General features: G+C 39.4%; 1 protein-coding gene across 1 annotated transcript in view; it reads left to right on the forward strand.

The window, feature by feature from the left end:
- Positions 1-403: 403 nt before the first annotated feature.
- LOC122665823 (lysine-specific demethylase JMJ25-like) overlaps positions 404-26,867 on the forward strand; it is a 48,960-nt gene continuing 22,496 nt past the window's right edge. The window contains exons 1-5 of the mRNA XM_043861958.1: positions 404-534; positions 2,774-2,873; positions 2,969-3,110; positions 3,675-3,738; positions 3,830-4,664. Of these exons, the coding sequence (XP_043717893.1) occupies positions 404-534; positions 2,774-2,873; positions 2,969-3,110; positions 3,675-3,738; positions 3,830-4,664 (1,272 nt within the window). The remainder of the gene's footprint in view (positions 535-2,773; positions 2,874-2,968; positions 3,111-3,674; positions 3,739-3,829; positions 4,665-26,867) is intronic.

The following is a 26,867-nucleotide window of genomic DNA, read 5'->3' on the forward strand; positions in this document are numbered from 1 at the left end:
AAACCGGCTTACAAGGTGAGGGAACCCAAGAACTTATCAACCCACATCAAGTTTCCCATACAACCGATGTGGGCTAAATGTGATCGTAACACCTAGCAGGGTGGTTAGCGGGAAATCTAGTGAACCCATTTGTGTAAAGTTATGTAGTAGAACTTCCCAGAGGGTATCTACATAAATTTGAATCAATCACACTTCAATATGATGAGGACTTAGTTTAACCGGTTAATGAGGGAAATGTTGTTCAGATTAAGAATATCCAATGCTTTGATGAAGTGGAGAAAGTGGAGGATTCTCTCCTATTGTTAATTCATGAGGATGCTTTCTGATCTTACGAGGACAGGAAGAAGCTGAGGTTATTGTAGGTTGTTTTTGAGTCAGGGACTGCTGAAAATAGCACATTTCCATGGTGGCAAGCTCTGAGCTTCCAATTGCAGGAGAGGCTTCAGAGCATATTGCTGAATCAGTTTCTACAGTGTGTGGCTTTGAAGTGCTGGCTGTGGTGGAAGCGAACCACATTTATTTAATCTGCAGAGTGTTTGAAATTTTATGAGGTTGTGAATTGGGGAGATTAGATTTTGGGAGAGAGAAGGAGAGAGCTTAGTCATTTGTATGAAGTTGCGGGCCTGAGAAATGAGAATAGTGAGGTGGGTTGTGAAAGCTGAAACTAGGAAAGATTAACTCTTCCTTTGGGTGCAGTGATGCAAGCCCCATTCATTTGACTTTTGGCCTTTTTCTTTGGAAATTGAAGGAAACAAAGATAAAAGAAAAACTGACCGTAAGCCACTAAGACTTAATTCCATTATTGTCTAATTTGAACACTTGTGTGTTAGATATTTGGGCATAAGTGTGATCGAGTGTGAATGATGGTGACCTTGAAACAACCAATCCGAGTTGCATTATAGTAGATTTTCTAGATTGTCATTCAGTCAAATTGGCAACTTACAAAATCCAATCAACCAAAGTTTTTAGAGTAAGAATTTTATTTGATAGGTTGCATGGATCAAATGGTGGATCCTCTTTTGCTTCAGTGTTACTGCATGTTAATATATATAATATATCAATATTATCTACTGCTGTAACGGTCCCAAACCCAGACAAGGTATAAGGTACTGCCCTCATGGGCATTGGTCAAAAACCACTATTCACTTTTGTATAATAACCCAACTCTCATACATCACATACATATACAACGGAAGACTTTAACAACATTTGAAGCTGGATTTTAAGGTTTACACATTGTACATACTTCTACTGGTGGCAAATACTAAAGTTCAACATAGTGATCAAAAGTTATATTACATCGAAAGATTGTATTATCACATTGTTTATCCAAACATCATAAGTTTTCATGGCTTGTCTCTAAGGTTAGTGCAGCACATGCACTCATAGCCTATAGAGTCTGGAGCTATGCACACTTCTCCTCTGAACTCATCATCTGAAAAAGAAGATTTATTACAGGGATGAGCTAACAGCTCAGTAAGGAAAACATAATAAAATTACAAACAAGTGCTCATGTGCTTCAATCATAGTGTACAAATACAACGTTTTACTGTTATGTCAGGTCTTAGCCAATATTATGAAATACCGATTGTGCACATACAGTTGAGGTTAGCTTGGTCTCGTATCATCTATTCAACTCTTTATCCCAATACTGCAGCCTGGGAGAGGAATGCCATGGCTCGTACTCGTACTTGTGTTCTAGTTGTCCCGAAGGATAGCTCATATTCTTGTAGTCCCGAAGGATGGCTCGTAGTCCTGAAGGATAACTCGTAGTTCTGAAGGACAACTCGTAGCCCCGAAGGATAACTAGTAAGAACCTCACCAGTACATAACTCCCTACTGGAAAGGGACGGTATTCACATGGTCATGTTCTCATAGCACTACTATTATCAATCTCATTACTTGATTCACATATCTCATACACTTGTTGACATAACTTGTACTCTTGTTCACATATCTCGTACACATATTTATATTTCTCATTTACTTGTTCATATTTGTTGTACACAAACATATACTCATACAACTTGTCATACGACACCTTAACATATACTTAACATCATATTATTCACCTCATAATCATATCATTTTTTTTTTGGAAGAATGATAATCATATCATTTTAAATGTGTCATGTTAAATATTTCAATACACCTCATATAGCAACACATATACAATTCTCTCACATTCATTAATCAGGCATACAAGTCAAAACATTCATTAATCCATATCATGCTCTTACACTATATTACACAACATAAAACACATGACCATGATCATACATTTCAATATACACCATATAGAAATATTAGTATGTTTTCCTCACCTTGTTTTTTGCTTAACAATTACACTTTCATATTCCCTAGCACTTGAAACCATAGATTTTCCTACAAGTATAGTAACTAACATCAAAATAATAAAATAATCACGCAGACATTAATATATTAACAAATAATCCAAGTAAATATTCATGACCTGCATGAGGGGTGTTACAGCTGCGGTAAGGTTGCTCCATTGTGACCAAGTGGTCACGGGGTCTCTGTAAACAGCCTCTCCGCAATGCGGGGATAAAGCTGCGTACATTATGACCCTCCCCAAACCCCGCTGTGGTAGGAGCCTCGTGCACTGAGTACGCCCTTTAATCTTATCCGCTGCGGAATAAATATGTTTCAGTTATCTAATAAGATTTATTATTGACAGATTAACTTGTGTGAGGGTTTTTTAGTGTTAGTGAAGTTTTGTTTGCTCAAAATTTTCTTCACACTGTGACTGTAGGTATCCTAGATTAAATGAGATAGCACTTGAAAATCTGTGTCCTTTTTGTCGTGGAAACTGCAACTGCAAGCCGTGTCTACGTACAGATAAAGGATTTAAGGTTGGTTTTTTTTCATTCTCTTTTTGCATGATTTATGGTTTATGCATTTGGTTCCCATTCTCATGAATGACATCCAATACCTGATTCACCTGTAGGATCTGAGGAATTCAAAAATTAAGATAACTGAAAATGAAAAAGATCAGCACTCTAAGTATCTGTTACATTTACTACTTCCATTTCTGAAACGATTTGTTCAAGAACAAAGAAAGGAAAAGGAGACTGAGGCAGGGATTAAAGGTATAATGTATATTACATTTACCATTGTTGTTATTGGGCAGATTTTTTAATTTTTTTTAGGGATGCAACTGCTTTATCCAATATGGTTATTATGTTAATCAAAGTTGTCTTTTTTTTACGTTCTCTGATTGACATGGTATCCATTAGGGAGCAATTTTGATACTGGACTTCAAATAATAGGATGCCCATGGTAGAAAGACCATATGAAATTTACATTTAGAGAAATGCCTCAGGTATTTACTATTTAAAGAAATTTACATCCAGAAGATTAGCTCATAGAGCAGCTAATCAGTGAAGGATGTTAATGCATGACATATGAACATCTTATAAAGAGCTAAACTTTGGATGGTTTGGACATCAGTTACTAGTAAGACATCAAATCATGGTGATTGACCAATGAGTAAAGTTTTGCAGTGGTTTATTCCAGAGGTTGTTTCACCAATTGGGATAATTTAGATAGATGGTTCCACTGTCCACCCATAGTGAACTGAACTAAGGTTATGAGTAACAGTATTTTCCTTAAACAGAGCCGTTTTATGCTAATTGGATGTGAGCTCTGGACAGGCTTAATGCTGACGGAAATAGAAATACAAAAGGTAGCTTGTAGAAAGAATGCGCGTATGTGTTGGTAAGGTCTTTTCTTAGATAAGTTCTTATTTTATTGTCATTATTCACCAAATTTGTTTAAGGCTTGAGGTCATCAAGTTTGTTTTGGGCAGCGGCAACTGCAAAACTTCTATTGTTGACTTCCACCGAAGCTGTCCTAATTGTTCGTATGATCTCTGCCTTACTTGTTGCGGGGAGATTCGCAATGGCTGCCTGCTGGGTGGTGAGGAAGAAGTATCAATGCAATTTTGTGACAGAGGGAAAGAATTCTTGAATGGGGACCTTCCTTCCACGTCTTCAGGTACAAAGCAGTTATTAAGGATGAAACAAAAAGATCATAGTAAACCAACATCAGTGGACGATGAAGATCTTATCAAACCAACACCAGTGGACGATGAAGATCTTGGTGAACCTACTTCAGTGGACCATGGAGACCTTAGCAAATCAACATCAGTGTGGAAGGCAAATGAAATTGGTAGTATTCCTTGTCCCCCGAAGGAAATGGGTGGTTGCGGTTCTGGCCTGCTGGAGCTGAAGTGTATTTTCAACTTAAATTGGCTTTCAGAACTGGAAACAAAAGCCGAGGAAATAGCAGAGAAGTACAACCTTGCACATGTGGGTGGAACTTCTACACAGTATTGCTCCTGCTTTGACCGGCCGATTGACTCTGCTAACAAGAATGTACGGAAAGCTGCATCTCGAGAAGATTCCAGTAACAATTATTTATACTGTCCAACTGCTGAGGATGTCCAACATGGGGCGCTGGAGCACTTTCGGCAGCACTGGATGAAGGGTGAACCCATGATTGTACGGAATGTGCTTGAGCTCACGACTGGCTTGAGCTGGGAGCCTATGGTTATGTGGCGTGCATTTCGTGAGATCACAAGTGAGAAGAAACCTTCCACGCATCTGTCAGTGACAGCCATGAACTGTCTGGATTGGTGTGAGGTTAGTTCAATTACCTAACCTCTTTTATGATATATGTGTAGAGTGATTCCTGCATATGCTGTTGTGAAGATTTTGAATTCTAGTAGATCTTCTATATCCAACTACTTCTGAGCAATCTTTATATTCAGATTATACAATTCAGGTATCTATCCCTGGCTTGTTCATTGGCATTAATCACCCAGAATTGATCTCTTAAGCTGAATCTTTACTTGATTCAGTTGACTGCAACAGCATTCTGCACAACGATTCAATCATGATTCTATTATTTCTATTTCTTTTCTAATTATGTTCATAGATATGTTTGATGGCCAGCAAGAATTTTTTTTTGAAGGGTAAAAAAGGATTGATTGTTGTAACTTGTAAGAGGGACTCAAACATGAGACCACAATGTTTTTAATAAGGTCAGATGGCCTAGATATCTATATGAAGGGTACTACGTTCATGTATTCAACTCTACTTTTGGAAGTTTTGGCACAGATTATATATGGACCATCAACTTATGATGAGGCTAGATGTATTCCAATGTGTGGGCAGGATTATATTGTAATCTATCTGTTAGCTTCATTAGGCTTAAATTTCTTAAAATATGATGTAGATAAGTTCACAGGGCTCAAATATAGCCGCAAGAAGTGAAGGCAGCAAGAATTGAGGTCTAAAATAAATCTGGTTCATGGGGGTGTCTAACCAGCCAGCTGTGGCTGAGCTGTCCGGTTTGCAGGGCTTAGAGTAGTAGTTTAGTAGCTTTATTTTTATTCCTGGTTCAAGTAGGAATAGTTTATTTAATTCCTGTATTATTTCATTTAAGTTGTAATAGCTACTTAATACTCCTAGTCTGCGTTTGAGTTGTTTCAGTTGTCATAGTCCCAGTAGGAGTATGTTTTGGTTACTATAAATACATTGTAAGGCTCAAAAGCCACAGACAATTTTGAGTAATGGATGATAACTGAGTTGCTTTTGGCCTAAGAACTGTGGGAGACACAGTGAGGGTTAGTCGGTGAGAGACGCGAGACCGAGAGAGGTTAATCAATCTATTTTTTTTCCCCTTCCTCTGTTTTTCCTAATCAGGTGGTATGCTATTGCTGAACAGTTTTCTCTTGATTTCTTGCCGACTCTATCATTCCTCCATCCATTAATATACTCCACTGATCTAATGTAATCAAGCTATATCAGAATAGACTGATTTATCCACCTGCGGCATACTCTGTTTTAAGTCTGTTTTCAGAATATAGTATTTTGTTTTCTGAATCTAATCTGTTATTCTGATTCACAGAAGACTTTGGGATACTGAAGAACTACCCTAGAGAGCCACTCGACCTTGACTTGAAAGAGTTCTGATCAATAGTTTCTCTGCTACTTAAAATTCTCTCAAATGTGCTATTTTTGAGTTTTGGATTTAATGTTTGTTTAATTATTTAATATCCAGACATCGGATTTGTCTCAAATTTTGGGGTTTGATTGATCCTACTGAGAGCTAAACTCGATCCAATTTTGGGTTCAATCCAACTCTTGGATTGGATTTAATTTCAGATTTACTTTTTTTTTTCTTCTGGAAATTCTATTTCAGATTTGAATTGGTCTAATGACTCTCCAACTATCCTTTATCTCTCTTCCATCTTCTGAAGAGTGTATGTCCTCATTGTTTGTGATTGACTTCTAGAGTTTGGATTTCATCTGAGAAGGTTGTCTTTTCTGTTGACTTGTTGACTTTTGGTTGCCTTCGAGTGATTCGACTCTGTTCTTGAGATCCTGTTGTGAGATTTGGTCTAGTTGACTCTTACAGATCTGGTCTTGCATTAAAATGTGTTTTATTACTTTGAGGTGTCTACAGTTTCTGAGGCTTTCCGCAGGAAATTACTAGAGAGCTGATTTATCTTCTCTCTTTTTGTTAGCTCTCCTTTGGTCAGGTTTGTAGCAGTTTTAAATATGAGCAGCATGGTATACTGTGCTTCTTAGACTTTTTGATTACTGTCCTGTCTGGGAAGGGGATTTTGGTTTACTGATCTTGATGTTTGGTTTCAAAGAACGAGTGGTCCTTATAGTGATAACTGAAGGGAGGAAAATGGGATATTGTTGATTAATTTTAACTTCAAACTGCACTAATGCTCATATTCTTGATCTGGTTTCTGTTTGAGTTTAGACTCCTCTTGGAGAATCAATAATATATTTTTTTAGCGGCTTTCATTTACGGCCTACGTATTCTTGTATAAAAAACAGCTGCCATGATATTATCTACTTTATTATTCTGAAAAGTGAAACTAGGTCTTGATCCCAAAATCATGTTTCTTGTACCAGGCAATGACATGAATTCATGTGCGACTGCTGTCTCTGGGGATCTCCTTTAGTAGATACATGTTTTTAAGTGGTTGTTGACGTAGTTATGAAATCATCTTTTTAATTGGTATTAGTTTATGCCTAGTTGTGCAGCATAAATTTTCTTTTTAATAAATCACCAATTCTCTTGATGAGAATCGAAGTGAAGGTAGGATACAATTTTAGCAATAGACAGTGACTATGACAATCAATCAAGTCCTTTCTTGATGAAAAGAGAAACACAGATAAAATACAATCCCATCAATAGACATCTGATACGATAATCAATCAACCCCTTAGCTACAGTATCCAACCCAACTGAAAGAAAGTTGCACAAGACTGAAATTAGTCAAATTACAAAAGAGAGCCCAGAAAAAATCTGTCATCTCAGTAGCCAACCTATGCTTCTAATGAGTAATTCAAAAGATGGATGTCCGCACTGCCTAATGAGATAGTAGGGTCTCTAGTCTTCCCAGGCCACTACCAGAGCTCCATGTCAATCCTATGATATTGGCTGACCTTTTACTAAATCATCAAAATCTTCAGAGAAGTATATAATGCTAGCTAAAAGCTAGGGAGAGTAGTTCAGCCCTCATAGAGTTCGCTTCCCTCACATTGACCTGAATACTTCTGTAATGTAGTCCTAGATTGGTAGGAGACCAACTAGGAGCCAGTCAACCAGGATCTGTTATGGTATGGTATATTCATACCATAACATATGAACAGGAAGAACTAGAATTCTTATCGATACTGGAACTTATAGGGAAGAAAATGGATTTATGGATGGAATCAAATATGCAGTATTTACAGACAAAGGTATTCAGTTATTGGGGAACAATCAATATACTTCTAATGCCGAATCAGGATCAACTAGGACAGAAATAAAGCATTGGGTCGAACTCTTCTTTGGTGTCAAGGTAATAGCTATGAATAGTCATCGACTCCCGGGAAAGGGTAGATGAATGGGACCTATTATGGGACATACAATGCATTACAGATGTATGATCATTACGCTTCAACCGGGTTATTCTATTCCACCTCTGCGAAAGAGGTGAATTGGCTAGGTCAAAATAGGGTTTTTGGCGAAATTAGGGTTAGGGTTTGATGTATGGGTTATGTCAAGTTGAAGTAGGGGAGTCTATCAGTGAAGATCCTGAGATGTTTTGATGGATGGAAGTGTGTAAACTTGAATGGGCAGCAAGTTAGGGTTAGGGTTTTGGGTTTTTGAAAAAAGAATAATGATGGAATCTAGGGTTTAGAATGAGAGATTTGGGCAGGGGTTTGGATCGAGTTCTCCTGAGGGTGAGAGGGAAATTTGATCCAAAAAAGGAGGGATTTTGTGGGCTGGTTTGGTCTGGGTAGAATCTAGGTTACGGGATTGATGTTTAGAGATGGAGGGGATGTTAGGGTTTGATGGGTTAGAGTATTAGAAGAAGAAAGGTTAGGGTCATAGTTCAAGAACTCGCCGGGAGAGATCTAGGTAATATTTTGGTTTTTTCAAAAACCAAGACGAGATTGAAGGCGGAATGGAGAAATACAGTGTCTCGGTTGTCTCGGTCATGTCGGTGGGAAACTTTGGTATATAGACACTTATTTATGCAAACCTTGGTATACAAACACATATTTATGCCAGAAAGCAGGACAAACCCTTACTTGTGCCAGAAACCAGGGCAAACCCTTACTTGTGCCAGAAACCAGGGCAAACCCTGATTTATGCCTAATACCATTAAAGTAAATTAAATAATATTTGTTATTTCATTTACTTAAGATATTATTCATAAATAAGCAAATACCCCCCTATTTGAATCCAATAAAAATAGTAAAAAAAATAAAATTCCAAAAGGATAAAAAGTCAACCCCCCAGCTCAAGAACAAAAAACTGGATTTTCGGTGGTAGGTGCAATTTTCAACTTTTAAATGCTGGGGTATTTCTTAAATCTATAAACTCCATAAATCTTAATATGTTAAAACATTGCTAAAAACCAAAAGTGTGGTAAAACATTCATTCGGAATGATTTTAATGTCTAAAAAAGTATTTTCATTTGGAATGATTTTGACAATATTCGAGCACACTAAATTAGGTTTGACCGAAACATAACTCTTTCAATATAAATCTGATTTAAGCAATCTTGGATTTGTTTGAAAGCTTAGTTGTAAAGCTTTCCAATCTTGGATTTTGATATACCAAAATGATGCAATCTCGAGAGAGTAAGCAAGCTAAGATCGAATTTGGAAGAGAATAGATAGGTATGAAAATAGATAGCTAGGTTGTAGAGCTGGAGTCCCACTAGTCTACCAGCCGTAGGAGTCCCACCGAGGCCAATCCACAGGAGTCCCACCTGGGTTGCTGAGTCTCACAGCTCTTGTTTGTCACAAGGGTTCTCAAAAGAGGAATTTTTTCTTCAAAAGTCTGGGTGCTGAAACAGCAACCCACCATTCCATTATATAGCTTAGGAGGAGGCTTAATAGCCTCTTGGATTACATAAAAAAGACTGTTGGAATTCCAAGACTAATTGGGATTCTCGCACCTAAAAACTAAAACCCATACATAGATAACATAAACCCAATACATTGAACTCCACCCCCAAATACATTGAACCAATCCCCAAAACATTAAGACTAACCCCAAGAAAATTAGAGACTTGTTCCAAGACTTTGGAACTACAAACAAGGAAAATAATAAATCTGCCTAAGAATATGAAAAGACACTTAACTACCTAGATATATGAAAAGACATAAATATAAGAGACTAAGTAAAAACTGGGCCACAAAATGAAATCAGTCCATGTTTGAACCGAGCTTGAACTTGGGCTGGACTATGGTCTGGCTGAATGCCCTGCATCACTTAATATGGTAAACATTGCTAAAAACCAAAGGAGCACTAAAATAATCATTTGTTTTGATACCTAAAAAAATCTTTTTCATTGAAAGTAGTTTTGACAATTGCTTAAATCCGATTTATATTGAAAGAGTTATGTTCCGTCAAATTGAAATAGCTACGTTCCGTCAAATTTTATTTGTTGTGTGCGAATGCTGCCAAAATCGCTCTGAATGAAAATATTTTTTTAGGTATCAAAACAAATGATTATTTTAGTGATCCTTTGTTTTTTACCAATGTTTACCATATTAAGATTTGTGGAATTTCTGGATTTGAGAAAAAATCCCAGTGTTAGAAAGTTGAAAATTTCACCTATCACCGAAAATCCAGTTTTTGTTCTTGAACTAGGAGGGGGGGGGTTGACTTTTTATCCTTTTGGAATTTAATTTTCTAACTATTTTTATTGGATTCAGATGGGGGTAATTGCTTATTTATGAATAATATCTTACTTAAATGTTATTTGGCATAAATAAGGTGGTTCAACCAGGTTCAGGTCGAAACTCCCAGGTTTCGTCAAGTTTCGATGGGGATAAGTGAATTTATATGGGTGGTTCATGTCAAAACTTGCGAAACTACTGAAATATGGCCGAATCCTTTTGAAACCAGGTACAGATTGGTACCGCATATCAGTTTCATCTCGGTCGAAACGTCCCCGAGATTTAGAACCATGCCCCTTACAACTCCCATGCACAATTGGTCTTCGTTTTCAATCTCATTTATTTTACAGAGTGTAACAAACAATGATTTGTGCTGCCAATGGTTGGAAATAAATGCACCATTGGGAAGTCCTTGTTGATTTAAAACATGTCTAAACTCTAGGCTTCATTTTACACATTAAAGTAAATTGAACTGTGACCAAGTGGTCACAGGTTCGAGTCTGGAAACAGCCTCTTTGTGAAAGCAGGGGTAAGGCTGCATACATTATGACCCTCCCCAGACCCCGCAGTGGCGGGAGCCTCGTGCACTGGGTACACCCCTCCCCCCAAACACATACAGCTCAGCATATAAGTCTTCCAGTGGCGCTTCTTCCCTCCCTAGGTTTTTCGAAACCTCCACCCCTGCCCATTCCCGATGCCATCTCTAAGCGGTTGTGACATCATGGGTAATATGTTTTTCCCTTTCAAGGACATGAGAGTAAACATAGTGGTGAGGGCATAGTTATCAAGGTGGGAAGGTGACCATGTCGTTTTAGTGGGGCAAAAGTCAAGGCGACCCCGCCATGGCGGCAAGGCGCCCGCCAAGGCGACCAAGGAGCCTGGACGCCATGGCGTTGCCTTGATAACTATGGGTGAGGGGCAAAGTCCCATCCTTCAGTTAGTGGAGCACTTTGGCTTATTTCTAAATGGCATGAGGCTTGTTTCCCATTGGAATCCTCTAGGTTTCTAAAGACAATTGGCTAAAATAGGGTGATAGGTCTCAGTCCACTAAACAGCAAGTAAGACGCCTAAACCAACAGTAGGAACGAATGTACTAGATTACAGCAAGTAAAACTCCTCTTCAACAGCAGCAGCAAGACACTGTTAAGGCTCTGAATAGGGCCAACATTGTAGGGACTCGACACTGAGATTAAACCCCAAAGAATGTCCCAGTTCAAAGGATTGATCTAACACTAACAGTAATGTCACTGGAGTGGTAGCTTGCTGCCTAAATTAGAGACTAGGAAGAAACCACTTGATCCCTATGACAAACACTGTCAAATTAATTGAAACAGAAGACAATAACCCCAATATAGATCCCTTAAATTCTCTGCTACAACAGATTACCAGAACTGAAGATACAAACTGGTTCCCAAATCGTAAGGGAGAACCAGAGGTAATAGCCTAACGCCACTGCTGATGGGTCTCAAATCTCTGTCGAGGGTAAAGGGTAGGGAACAAGGATACCTGAAGCACTTTAAAATACCAGACACAGTTGACAGCTAGATTGAAAGTAATGGCTATGAATCAAAATTGGAAACTCAATCTCAGAGTTAGTAGCTCACTGACACAGGGATTTCTAACCGTTGGATGGACCTGAAATCATAGTCGAAGGGAGGTAGGGTGATTATCAATAGCATACTAGACAAAGGCTTTCGATTGATGGTTGGATTACATCGGCTTGAAGTTTCTGCCGAATCCCCAGGATCTGAAGATGCCGCAGGGTGCATATCAGTCTCCAATCTTCAAACCTCTGATGGAACTCGATGGACAGACTATGGAGCATCAACAGTACATCCCAAAGCTTCAAAGGTGTCTTGGTAATCTCCAAAACAGTAGCACAGTTGCAGGAAATAAAATAAAAAAACTGAAAGAAGAAAGTAGGGAAGGAGAAGAAGATGATGACCAAGGCCTCTCACCTATGACCTTGGTTAGTCTTTGTTACGGCATCGTTGGAATCATTATCTCATGTGCCACATGTTTCGGCAGTTAGAAACCGTATCACATACAATAACAAACCTTAGCATCCTAGAGTTGTACTTTATCTATAACTCTTGTATCCGTTTTATTTCCAGCTTTCTTCTTTGTTGTTGTAATGGGTACAAGGGTAATTTTATCTTTAAGGGTATAATGGTCATTGTATCCATTCTGGAATGTTCTTCCTCCTATTATAAATAAAGAGGTTGTGGGCACATTGTTCACAAGCCAGTATTCATAGAATTCCACATGGCATTAGAAACGGAATACATCCGGGAATCCTGGAAGTAAAATTTTTTCGGTTCTCTTCTCCCCTCTGTCTCGCGATTACAACCTAGCACCACCACCACCACCACCACCTCCGGCTCCCCACCAAGGCTTTCTGCCTCCCCTAGACCCTTCCGCCCCCGCTTTCTTTTTCGCGGGAGGGTTCCTCCGCCTATTTTTGCTACCGCCCACCCTTTTTCACCCTGGTGGTGAGTTAACTCCCACCAAGGGGTGTTTCTGCTCTCTATGCCTTAAACACCTTTGTTCGATTTTTTTTCTCTCTTCCCGGTGATTTTATTGTTTGCATTCTTCAATCCAGCAACCATGCTAGGAGATTCTGACCTTCCCTCTGCATCCTCTGGACACGAAGGCACGACTCAGCGTGATTTCCTTCTATTCCCTACCAGCTCCATTAAATTAAATGGTAGCAATTACTTGTTGTGGTCTCGCTCCTTCCTCTTCGCTACGATTCCCGTGGCCTCTTTGGGTATATTACAGGAACGGTAGCCAAACCAACTGATGCTGGTTCTACACAGGACAAGTGGGTGACTTCTAATTTTCTTGTCATGTCCTACCTTGTTAACTCTATGGAACAAGAAACCGCCAGGCATTATCTTCTTCTGGACACGGCTGCGAAGATTTGAAAAAAAGCCAAGGATGCTTACTCTAAAATCGGCAATGCTGCCTCTCGTTATGAGCTCCGCCAAAAATTCTTCAGACCAAGCAATTGGAGTTGACTCTTTCCCAGTACTATTCCAAGTTGTGTACCATGTGGCAACAACTGGATTTTATGGGACATTTACTGCTTCCGGTGATGTAGATACTGCTACTTTTCAAAAGTGGGAAGAGGACTTGCGTGTGTTTGATTTTCTTGTTGGTCTCAACATTGAGTTTGATCAGATCCAGGCCACAGGTTTCAATCGTGATCCTCTTCCAACTCTTGAACAAGCATATTCCCCTGTTGTTGCTGAAGATGATCACCGGACAACAATGATTCAGCCTGTTAGTCAAGAACGATCTGCTCTTCTCTCTGGCTCGCAATCTGCTGTCCGAGGGAATTTTGTTAGTGGTACTGGGACTGATCGTATGAGCAGTGATCGCCCTCCAGTCAAGGGTGATTACTGTGGTAGGGAACGTCATACCAAAGACCGTAGTTGGAAGCTTCATGGGCGCCAAGGAATTAAGTCTCGGACTGTATCGTATCGTCTCGGCCGATACGTTTCGGTATCGGTCGTGGTCGATACGATACAGGTCGAGACGTATCTTTTTTTTTTTTAAAATGCAAATGTCTCGACTGTATCGAGACGTATCGACCGATACGTACCGATACGATACGATACGATCGATACGTATCGATACAGATGAGACTTTTTTAAAACATTATTTTATTATATTTAAAATAGCGATACGTATCGACACGTATCGAGACGACTCGATACGTATCGTTAACTTGAAACCCACATGCCCAAGTCATTCTCAGAACAGAAAATCGAGCTTCTAGCAGGTTGGGGGAAAAAACCTGGTTCCAGCTTTGAGAAACCCATCAAAAAACATATCTAAACTTGGTTTTTGGGTAAGATTTGTTGAGGGCTTTCATTCCTTTGCCAAAAACGACCCTAAAGGAGCTGAAATCTCATTATTTGGTGCATCTAATAGCCCACATTCGAAATCAAAAGGTGTTCTTGAAGGGAAAGGTAAGTTTTTTGAAAAAAACTTGATTCTTTTGCTTAAATCTTTGATTTTTGGTATATTTTTTGGTATGAATCAAAGGGAATATGGTAAACTAACATAGAAATTGCATTCTTTGTATACATTTACAAAGATTTGAGTTCAAATCCATGTTTCTTTGCATTTTTTACCCAAAACCGAAAATTACTTCTTTAAAGGAACCCCGACATTCTTCATGGCAATAGAGTGACTCTACATGTAAGAAATTTCATCTTTTAATCTTTTATAACAATTTCAAAGTGCCGCACTTGTCTGGTTATTGATTATTCACAATTCTTAGTATATATGCATGATATATGACACAAATTGCTTGTTTATGTTGTTTTTATTGTCCAAAAGTGTATTTCCATGTGTATTTTGATCATTTTCATACGTTTCTGCACCGATCGATACGTATCTCCGATACGATACGATACGTCTCTTAAAATCGCCTGACCGATACGATACACAATAATGATACTTAAATGCTTGATGGGCGCCCTGTAGAAGCCCGGGGACGTGGTTCCAATCGTTCTGCCCGGGCCAACCAAGTTTCCTCTAATGATCAATTTTCTGATTCGACTGGGTCTCTTTCCCGGGACGAGATGCAGCATCTCCGCACTTTGATGACTAGGTTGGATAATAATACTTCCTCTACGTCTTCTATGGCTGCCTCTGCCATTTGCTTGTCCGAAACTTTTGGTTCAGGTACTTCTTTTGGTGGTAGTTGTTTCTCTGTCGATTCCACTTCTTGGATAATTGATTCTGGCGCAATGTATCACATGGCAGGTTCTCCTAATTTTTTGACTTATTCTCCTTTACCTGGTAATACCAAAGTTCGTGTTGTTGATGGTTCCCTTTCCCCCATCTCTAGGAAAGGGACTGTGCAATGTTTGCCCTCTATGCATATTTCCTCTGTTTTACATATTCCGAAATTCTCTACTAATCTCTTATCTATTAGTACTCTCATCGGGGACTTGAAATGCAAACTAACCTTTTTCCTTCTACTTGTTTCAGGACTTGGAAACGGATCGTATGATTGGTAGTGGTAAGGTGGTCGGTGGTCTCTATGTGCTTGACGGATCATCTTCAACAAATTCTGCTTTGGCTTCTCAAGCATCTCCTTCTAGCACTTCAATTCGCATTTTGATATCTCTTACTGCATCCAATCACTAGCCCTTATTTCAGCTGGATGTCAAGAACGCATTTTTGCATGGTACTTTGCAGGAAGAGGTATATATGAAGCAACCTCCTGGATTTGTTGCTTAGGGGGAGTCTGGTATGGTTTGTAGATTGAAAGTCTCTATGGGTTGAAACAGTCTCCTCTTGCATGGTTTGGTCGCTTTACTAAGGTTCTTGAATTTGGTCTATCTAGGTGTGGAGGTGACCACTATTTCTTCTATAGACTCTCAAGTCTGGGGAAGATTTTTCTGATAGTATATGTGGATGACATTATTATTACTGGTAATGATTGAACAGGGATTGTAGAGTTAAAATCATATCTCCAACAAAAATGTCAGACTAAAGATTTGGGGAAGTTGAAGGACTTTTTGGGAATTGAAGTGGCTCAATCCAAGAAGGGAGTTTTTCTGTCACAGAGAAAGTATGTTTTGGATTTACTTACTGAGACAGGCATGGTTGGGTCCAAGCCTATTGACTCTCCTATGGATCACAATGTGAAGCTTACCGTTGAAGGGGGAAATGTTCTTGATGATCCTTAGAGGTATAGAAGACTAGTGGGTAAGTTAAACTATTTAACTGTTACCCGACCAGATATTGGGTTTCCTATGAGTGTGGTGAGCCAGTTTCTTTCTTCTCCTCATACTACTCATTGGGATGCTATTATACATGTGTTACGATATCTCAAGAAGGCTCTGTGTGGAGGAATAGTATATCAAGATCATAGCCATAACAGAGTTGAGGGATTTTCAGATGCTGACTGGGCAGGTTCTCCAATGGACAGGAGGTCCACTACAAGGTATTATTTGTTTGTTGGAGGAAATCTTGTTTCTTGGAAAAGCAAGGAACAAAGTGTTGTACAACAACTGTTATCTGAGTTGGGTTTTAAAACCTTGGTTCCCATGCAGTTGTGGTGTGATAATCAAGTAGCCGTTTATATTGCTTCAAATCCTATGCTTCATGTGAGGACGAAGCATATTGAGTTCGATTGTCATTTTGTTCGTGAGAAGATGCAAAGTGGTCTGATTCTTCCAAGTCATGTCAGAACTAAAGAATAGCTTGCAAATGTATTTACTAAGCCATTGGGGTAGGGGCGGATCGTTTATATTTGTAAATTGTAACAAGCTGGGCATGACAGATATATATGCTTCAGCCTCCAGCTTGAGGGGGAGTGTTAGAAGTGTCGAGTGAGGCCCATCTATGGGTCTCGGGACTAGCGTCTGACGCTAATACCGAGATCCCTTATGGGTCTTGATTTATGTTCCGTTTATTCTGGTCTTTTCCAGATTTGTCTCTATCCCTATTTATATTGTATTCTTTTCATTATGAGATCAATAAGAAGTTGCGGCTGCTGTTCCATTCTCTTCTTCTTCTCTGATTTCATAGATTACAATACTGATCGTAGTCACGATCGTAGTCGTGGCCGAGGACATCAACAACCTTCTCGCCAGACCTATGTAGTCTGCCAGATCTGCAACATGGGTGGTCATTCTGCTGCCCATTGTTATTCCCGTTATGAGGAATCATTTCCCCCCTGCTACTCCGTCTTCTCCAGACCTATCTTGGTACCCTGATACAGGTGCCGCAAACCACATCACTGCTGATTTGAATCGCCTTACTCTCAGTAATGAGTACAGTGGGACTGATACGTTACGTGTAGGCGATGGCTCAGGTTTGCCTATACATTATACTGGTTCTTCCATTTTACCTGCATCTCACAGGGATTTTCAATTGAATAATATACTTCATGTGTCACACCCTAGCACGGTTTATAAGGGCCAAGTGTGACTGGATGTATCTCACATCCAACCAACCCACCAGGATCGCAAGTGCTTTACTCTATTCGCAAGTCTTATTCACAAATAACAGAATTAAATGCAACGGAAGCAATTTAATATAAGAATAAGGCAATTATAAAGAAGATCTAAACTGAACAGTGGTATGTATATATATTCAAAAGAAACTTTGAGTTACAAGGTAAGTTCTCAAAAGTAACCCAAAAACCCACAAGACTTATATGCAGTACTCTTTACAAAAGTGTTATAACAAAAAGGGGGTAGAGATAGCCTGATCAATCAGGAAGATCAGGAGAAGGCGCAGTGGTCACATGAGCATGAAGCTTCGTGCTCCACCAGTAGAGAAGTATCAACTCCATGAGCAGTAGGAAGATCCTGAGCAGAAAGAGTCTCCACAGAAATACCAGCAACACCGAGAGTAGTCTCATCTGAAACATATGAGGATCCACGGGGGTGAGCTCCACCGAGCCCAGTAATGAAATGTATGCAAACAGAACACAATAATCCATGATGAATGTTCTAATCCAACATGCTCCTAACATGGAAACTAAGTCAAATGGGGTATAAGTATTAGTGTAGTAGATGCTAACCTCGGTCCCGGAAACACATAACCAGACATCGGTCACCTAAGCGAAACCATTCTACTACGGTGAGGACCCGCCAATTCAGGCATCATACTTCTGACCCTAGTAGACTCCCAAATGACCAACCCTACTGTTTGTTCCCACAGCGGAGTACACACGCTAACATGGGACAGTGAATGGTATCCCGGCATACTCTTCAGTTATACCACGGGTTGTCCAACACCTCTTCCCCTGTTGGTAAGGGACGTAGTACTGGGTAATGATATATATATCCTAACCCAATGCAAACTAATTCATGATGGCATATGTAAGTTCAGACCAATTGTAAAGTAAACAGTGCATCATCATCATCAATTGTACAGTAACAAATAAATATCAGTGCAATGCAGTATGCCGATGCAACCTAATTCACATGCTGTCTAATGCAAAGAATATAAAGCTAATAAACTACATGATCTGTACAGTATTAATGATGCATGACATGACATACTTAACAAGTAACAATTAAGATAACAAACACAACGAAATTAAGTCAAATTCCCTTACCTGACTTATCTGACTAGCCTAGGTGAATAAACTCCAGTAAGCTAGCAAGAACAAATCAAGACAGTCCTAAATATGAGACAATAATAGAAATTAGGTCATGAATTTAGTCCTAGGTCAGTTACCCTCCAAAGATTCCCAGTAACACAGACAAGAACAGGGTATACAGCCCTGAACAACACACCAAACATCATACATTAGGTTCAGTGATGGTCCAAGGTTAAGTCCCATAGGGTCTAGGTCACAAATGTGCCAAAATAGGCAGCCGGATGCAGACTCTCAGTGGGCCAGACGACCGCCCCTAGGCCTGCAACAGCATCCGGCTGCCTGGCCAGAATTGGGGTTTTTGCTCCCACTGCTTGGATCCTTACATGCATGGATCCTGTTGCAGGTTTTAGGGTTAATCTAAGATGGTGATCACAATTTCATAGTTTAATTTTAAAAACCCACAATTAATTTGGGGTTTGTAACAAATTAATCACAATTGCCACTTAGGGTTTTGAACCAACTTGATGGTTCAGCTATAAGTGAAGAACAGCATGTAATACACAGTTTAGTTTAAGGTCTGAACCACTATTGGGTTAAATTCAGGGTCACAAGATGGGTCTTGATCTATTAAACCTATAATTACTAAGTTTTAATGGCAGAATTTGTTATAAAGGTCAATTAGGGATAGAGAAATTAGAAGAAAAAGATGGGTACAGCAGGAATTTTTGCTTACCTGAATACAGTAGTGAGAACAGGGTGAAGGCAGCCTTCAATTATGCAGCTAAGTCTCCAATGGAGGTTCCAAAGCTTTAATTCCAAGTATAGGATCAAAGCTCCAAGTACAGCCTTCTCTTTTTCCCTTCTTCTTCTTCTCTTTTCTCCTTTCTTCCTTGTTCTCCAAGGCTGAAATCGTTTTCTCCCTTTGGTCTTAGTAATTTGTGAATAGTGTATAGTATATTAGATTAGTTATATATATATAGATAGTGGTTTAATTAAGTATTGTTTGTTTTTAAAAAAAGTAAAATCTGTTTTTGAGAAATACTTCTTAAATCTGATTTTTGTTAAAATTACTTATTAATTAGATTATTCTAACTATATAGTAATGTCTTAAAACCTCAGGGGTAATCCGAGTTCGGGTAAATGTTGGGAATAGGATTCCCCACTGGGGATGTGGGTCCCACAGAGGTAAATTTACTAAAATACCCCTATACCTCTAATCGGTCAGTACGATACACTCTAAAATACAATTAAATCACACTTACATGGTTTAGTTAAGGGAAAGGTCTTGCAAGCGGTCCAGCCAGCAGAGCCGACACAGGTAACTCTGGTGCGAGGTTCCATCGGGGTCCTCTTACTCTAGAAGGGCAAGTTGGGAAGAATCCCTGGAATCCTCTATATGTGTGTCGAGAAATTCATCTGTCTTCGACAGATGCAGCCCATAGCATCGAAGCCACCATAGACTCAGAACTGGAACCTGAAATCACACAAGTTCCAAAAATTTAAATTTGTTGCGGTTTTCACATCATGTGCCCTCTATTCAGAAGAATCTTCTTTCTGTCAGTCAATTTTCTAGGGATGATGGTGTATACTTTGAATTTCACCCCACTTGGTTCTGTGTAAAGGATCCAACTATAGGGGAGATACTACTGCACGCATAGTTCGAAAACTTGTTTCGTTTCTGTGTTTCGGGTTGACCGAAATATCCGAAATTTCAAATATTTCAATCGAAATATTGCATTTTTCTGCTATGTTTCGGTAGGTCATTTTGGTGGGTTTTAGGCAAAGTTAAGGCCTGAAACTTCATGGAAACCCTATTTTAGGCTATATAAATACATTTAAATGTTCGAATTGCAAAAATAGTCACCCAAAGTGGTGTTTTTTATTTGCACCATTGATTGGCAATGTACGATCGAATCCTAATGTATAACTTAGTTAATTACACATACACATTGTTTAAGACTTTAAGTACTAGATGACATAATAAATTGATGATTAATAAGCAATTTAAACAAGTAAATTGACTTGGAAGTCGGAAACATAAATTGAATGACTCATAAGTCATAATATTAAGTACAATAATTAAATAACAAGTTAAGAAGATGATATCAATATGACAATATCCCCAATAGTCCAATACAAATCAAGTAGTCATCTAGTGACTCAAATGTTTACAAATATTCTAATAATAATTACTTCGATGTCCAAGATCGACCCCACTCATAGTCCGATAGAGCCGGCATGCATTGTTCTCCGACTATAGGATAAATGAATGCCACGTCATAGTCTGGGAGAAGAAACGAGTGTAGTCATCCACAATGGCCATGTAAATTGCATCATCAACTTGCTGAAGGTAACCTATCCTAGGATATGGGTCACCAAACTGTGAAGAAGTACTACCCACTGATCCACTATGATATGACATCTCCGGGAGCATGTACGGGTACGGCTGGTGGGTTGGGTAGGAAATGATGTCATCTACAAAAGATGATCCACTACGTCCCTGTGAGTGGAAGTCGTACTCAAAACTGGGAATGGATGGAGAAGATATTTAATTGATCACCATAATGTACATAACCCCTATTTTTTTAACATTCTTGTTGTAAGAAAATCAAAATTTTGAAGCTGAAAAATAAAAAGTAATAATATATATATTTAGAAAAAAAATTTCGACACCGTGAGGTTATAGATCGGCCTCCAGTGTCTAACATATATTAATTTCATCACAAACAAACAAGTATTGATCATGTTTCTTTCAAAAAAAACATTTTTGTAGAAATTGGTTTTACCTGAAATAGTGGAAAAGCTTCACAAATGTACTAATGGTGTGTTCTCCGGTGTAGATGCGGCGAAGATTCGAAGGCCGGTGCAAGAATCGACAAGGAGAAGTGAAAGGATGAAGAACAAGGAGAGAAAAACCCAAAAAACCAGAGCTTATTAAGTCTCGGTCGAAATTTTGACCGAGACTAACGAGTTTTGGTATTTATGAAGCTACTTTTGAAAAAGGAATCTTGATATCTTTCGAGATTTTGATTTTGTCTCGAGATATCGCGAGTTGGTCGAAATTTCGATCGAGTTTTTGCATTTTTTTTATTCGAGCTGCTGTTTCGTTTCGGTCAGGTCGAGATACTCGAAATATTTGAGATCTCGACCGAGATTTCACGAGATTTAGTACTATGACTGCACGACAAGAGCAGTGGCGGTCTTTATCAGCTTCCTTTGTCTACCGCTCCAAATAAATCAGCTTTCCTTGGCAAATATACCTCTATGGATTGCTGGAATGGTCCTCTTGGCCACCCCTCATCACGCACCACCCGTTATATTGTGCGGCACAATCACCTTCCTGTGTCCAAGAAGATTTTATCATTTGTCTATGCTACATGTCAACAGGGAAAGAGCCACCGGTTTCCATTTTATTCTACATTATCTGTCTCTCATGCTCCATTGGACCTTATTCATTTGGATCTATGGGGTCCTACACATGTTTTATCTTCTGGTGGTTTTCGCTATTATGTTTCATTTATTGATGATTTTCACATGGTTGTACCTATTACCATCTAAGGTTGCCGCTTTTACTGCTTTTCTGCAATTCAAAACTCATGTTGAGCGATTATTTGACCGTAAAATCAAGGCTTTTCAGTCTGATTGGGGTGGTGAATACATGACTATATCTAGGGTTGTAAATGGATAACCGAAAATTCGAATTCGATCCGCATCCGTATCCGTTTAGGGACATCCGTATTCGTTTAGAGATATCTGGAAAAAAAATTCAAATACTCCGATAAAAATCCGAAGACTTAATAATAAAAAATTAAGTAAATAATGATCTTAAGGGTTTTTTAAGATTCAAAAGGTTCTAGAACATGAGGAAATGAGAATCATGATCTAAGAGAGATGGATTGAGAGTGAATTGTATCCGCTAGGGGGGAGGAAGGTCCGGGTTACACAAGGCAGAGATGTAAACGGATGGTCGAAAATCCAAATTCGATCCATATCCGAATCTGTTTAGAGTTATCCGTATTCAGCTAGGGAATATCCGGATCGCCGAATCCGATCCGTTTACAAGCTTACCTATATATAATGAATTATCCCGCCTTGGCATCATTCATCACATTTCTTGTCCTTATACTCATGAGCAGAATTGAATCGCTGAATGGAAACATAAGCATTTGATTGATATTGGGCTCTCTCTCCTAGCCCACAGTTCAGTTCCGCTCCGCTACTGGGATAACGCCTTCGAATCAGCATGCTTTCTCATTAACCGCCTTCCTAGTGCTGTCATTGGTCACTTGACCCCATTGGAAAAATTATTTGGGACTACGCCGGACTATACTATTTTAAGGATCTTTGGTTGTGCATGTTACCCATATCTCAGGCCTTATAAGTTATAAATCCTCAATATTGAAGTACCGCTTTGCTCAATGTGTGTTTATTGCATACAACCCCTTCCATCGTGGTTACAAATGTCTCAATCATACCTCGGGACGGCTTTTTATTGCTTGGAATGCTGTGTTTGATGAAACCCTATTTCCCTTTATGCCATCTCCAACTCCATTGGCCTTTCTCCTTGGTTCCCCTCCACTACTGCAGTCTCACGGTGAACTGCCACCTCCTCCTATATATTAGCCTGTGGCTCAACTACATCCCCATGATAGTTCTCTAATTTGAACTTTTTCGAACTTGTGTGATTACAGGTTCTGGATCTGTGTCTATGTTTGCCTCTATGTTGTGGGCTGCATCGGTGGTGGATTCAGAGCAATCCTTTGACACACCTATGGAGGATTCCGAGGAGCTAGGACAGCTAGCTATCCTTGAGTCTGAAAATCCTGCCAGGTTCCAGCATATCAGTTTCCTATGCCAGACATGCTGGGTCGAGCATATGCGGAACCTCTGCAGATCCTAGGCTGGTATATAGGTAAGAACCCCATTCTATGTATATATATATACTATTCTTGTTTAATTACTATACTGGGGGCAGAATGGTAAATTTTACCTAGTGGGACCCACACCCCTTTGTAGATCTAGACTGCTTAGGTGCCAACATACCCAAGCCCACTTCCATTACCTTTAAAATCCTAAGTTACACCTTAAAAATCAGAATTAAGTAATTAAATTACTTTAAAAACAGATTAGGAAATTACATTTTAAAAACTGATTCTAATTAACACGAAACAAACAGCCTTTAGTAGACTTCCTATATAAGAAATCCTAAGATTAGGATTTCATTTCTACATCAAATAGAAATCGTTCCAGCCTTGGGAGCTTAAAAGAAAACCAAGGAAAAGAGAAGGAAAGCTGGGATTACTCTCTTCCAACCTTGAGATTCAATTGGAATTGGAAATTGGGGCTGCCATCATCAAGAACCCTCTCAATTCAGGTAAAGCCTCTAAACCTGAACTTGTTTTTCCCAAATTACTCTCTTCTCTCTTCTCTAATGGATGAATCATTGATCCATATCAACCCTAACATGATGAACCCTAAATTGGGTTGTTCAAAACCCTAAATTGAAGACCTAATTAACCAATTTATTATTCTAGGAACAACCTGTAACCTTAAATCCCTATTTTTTTAACCTTTTCTCTATATGTTATGCTAATTTCTTCTTAGAATTAAGACCTATTTCAGCCTAGACCTAATAACTTAGATGGTTTTTGATAAAATCCCCATTTAAGACTTAGTTATAGCTTGGTAGGTTGCTAAAACCAGGCTGTAATACCAATCCCTCATCTCCTTCTCTCATTTCAGCCATTTTCTTAAGAAAATTTGCAGAATTTATAATTATTAAAATTTTATTTGAAACCCTAATCTGATCCTACATGCAAATGGGTCAAAATCTTCCAATTGCTGTAATCTATCAAAGCCCTAAACTAATTTTGGGAAAATAGCCCCATACTTCAATGATCCATGGACTTTGGATCCCAAAACAGTCATTCCTAGCTGAACCGGATTCACACACCTGAGTAATAAAGTGAACCGGATTTAGCTAGTTCTGAATCTGGCTCTACCTATTGGCTTGGTTTGGGTTCTTGGGTACCTTAGGCTTTTACTTAGGACTAATATTAGACCTAATGTTTGTTATATATTGGTTATTTAGGGTCTAATAACATCAAGTGGTGAGGTATTTGGTGTGTATTGGAGCTTCATTTGTCTAGGGATATTCTCCAGTACAGATAAGGGAATTTTGACTTTCTTAGGAATGTTTCTTCTTTAATTTTTATTTATGTTGGCTGCCATTTACATCCATCATTCTAATAGTATATTCATGTAGTTTTTATAGCTTTTGCTTTGCATTAGAAGTATGCATGTTATAGGTGTCATCTCATTTTTCGCATTTGCATACTTTTACTATGATCTATTGTGATGTGTTGAGAAATGATGTTGGGCTTCTAAATTACTATCTATCGCTACCTCATATGACATCATGTTTAGAAATGCATATGGTTAAGCTATCATTAACCCAAATGCTACCACCCTTGCCAACAGGGGTAAGGTGTTGGATAATCCGTGACAGGTCTGAAGGGTTAATATCGGAATGTCATTCACTGTCCCAGGTCTGATGAGTACATACTGGAATGGGAACAACAGTAGGGTTATCACTGGGGGTTCATCGAGGTCTGATGTGTATATTCCGGAACTGGCGGGTCCCCACCGTAGTAGAGTGGTATTCTTGGGAAGACCGGTGAGTTCATTTCGTGACTGGGAATATCATACCTACTACAGTAGCATTTATATCTCATGAGACCTAGACATTGATGTTAGTAGCATTCTTAGATATAGGTCATGCATCATGGACTATATGCTTGTGTTTGCATGTTTCCCTTGCTGGGCTCAGTGGAGCTCACCCCGGTGGTACCTCTTCTTTTTCAGATAGTGGTGCTGGTTTTGAGAAACCAGATGATGTTGATATTACTGTTTCTGACTTTCACACCGAGGGAGACTGTGCGGTGCAGAAGTTTGAAGTTCATGAAGCCTTCTGTGAATGCGATGCATGCGCGTTCACTTGATCTGGCCTGATGGAGCAGGCTAATCTTTTTGTGTTTATAAACTTTTTGTGAAATATAATATGTAGTTACTGTTCTACTTTTGTATTTGTGGTGCCTTTTGAGTAGGGCTGTAAATGGATAACCGAAAATCCGAATTCGATCCGCATCCGTATTCGATTAGAGATATTCGGAAAAAAAATCCGAATACTCCGATAAAAATCCGAATCCGAATACTTAATTATAAAAAATTAAGTAAATAACGAACTTGAGGGTTTTTGGAGATTCAACAGGTTCTAGAATATGAGGAGAAGAGAATCATGATCTAAAACTATGGATTGAGAGTGAATTGTATCCACTAGGGGGAGGAAGGTTCGGGTTACACAAGGCAGAGGTGTAAACAGATGGTCGAAAAGCCGAATTCGATCCGCATCCGAATACATCCGAATCCGTTTGGAGGTATCTGTATTCGACTAGGAAATATCCGAATCCGATTACAACCGATCCGTATTCGAGCCGAATCCGATCTGTTTACAGGCCTACTTTTGAGAGCTATACATAGTATCACAGGTTTCACTTAATATAAATACTCAGTTATCATTTGATCCCTTTATTATTATTGTTATTATTACTGTTTATTCTCTTTCGCTGCAATGATTCATTGTGTTTATGAACTGTGATATGGAGTACTGTACTATTTGATCCTGGGGGATCGATTGAATGCCAGTTGGCATTCGGTTACACCTTGCCCTTACTAACCGGGCCGGGGTGTGACACTCCCTCACCTTCACCGTCACCCCCTCCAGCTCCTATACCACCCCCCCTCAATCCCACGGCCTCACCTTTTCGGACCAAGTCCCGTTTAGAAATCCATCAGCCCAAGGTTTATACTAATGGCACCGTCACTGGCCCCTATCCAAGCCGTCTCATCAGGCTCTGCTAGCCCAGCGCACCACCCCTGAACCGATTTGTCACAGTCAAGGCCTCAAACACTTTAAATGGAGAGCTGCCTTGAACACTGAGTTTGATGCGTTACTATGTAATGGGACGTGGTCTCTTTTTCCCCCTGCCCTCATATGAATATAACAGGCTGCAAATGGATATTTTGTGTCAAGCACATTGTCGATGGTTCCATCGAACGTCACAAGGCCCGCCTTGTTGCCAAGGGTTTCCATCAACAACCTAGCATCAATTATGGTGATACTTTCAGTCCAGTTGTGAAACCCACTCTGTTCGCACCATTTTAGCCTTGGCGATCTCACATCAGTGGTCTATTCGCCAAATTGACATCCAAAATGCATTTCTCCATGGGTTTCTCACTGAGGAGGTCTACATGACTCTGCTCCCAGGCTTTGTTCATACCCCCTGTATCCCTCCCATGTTTGTTGCCTTCATAATTCTATGGCCTTAAACTGGCCCCTCGTGCTTGGTACTCTTGCCTGAGCAGTCACCTCCTCCAACTGGGTTTTACAATTTCTACGGCCGATACTTCTTTATATACTTTTCGTCGGCATGGCCATCTCATTTTGGTCCTCATTTATGTCGACGATATCCTGCTCATCTCTAATCCGGATCACCTTA

This window comes from Telopea speciosissima, chromosome 6 (genome assembly GCF_018873765.1).
Source record: "Telopea speciosissima isolate NSW1024214 ecotype Mountain lineage chromosome 6, Tspe_v1, whole genome shotgun sequence".
NCBI lineage: Eukaryota > Viridiplantae > Streptophyta > Magnoliopsida > Proteales > Proteaceae > Telopea > Telopea speciosissima.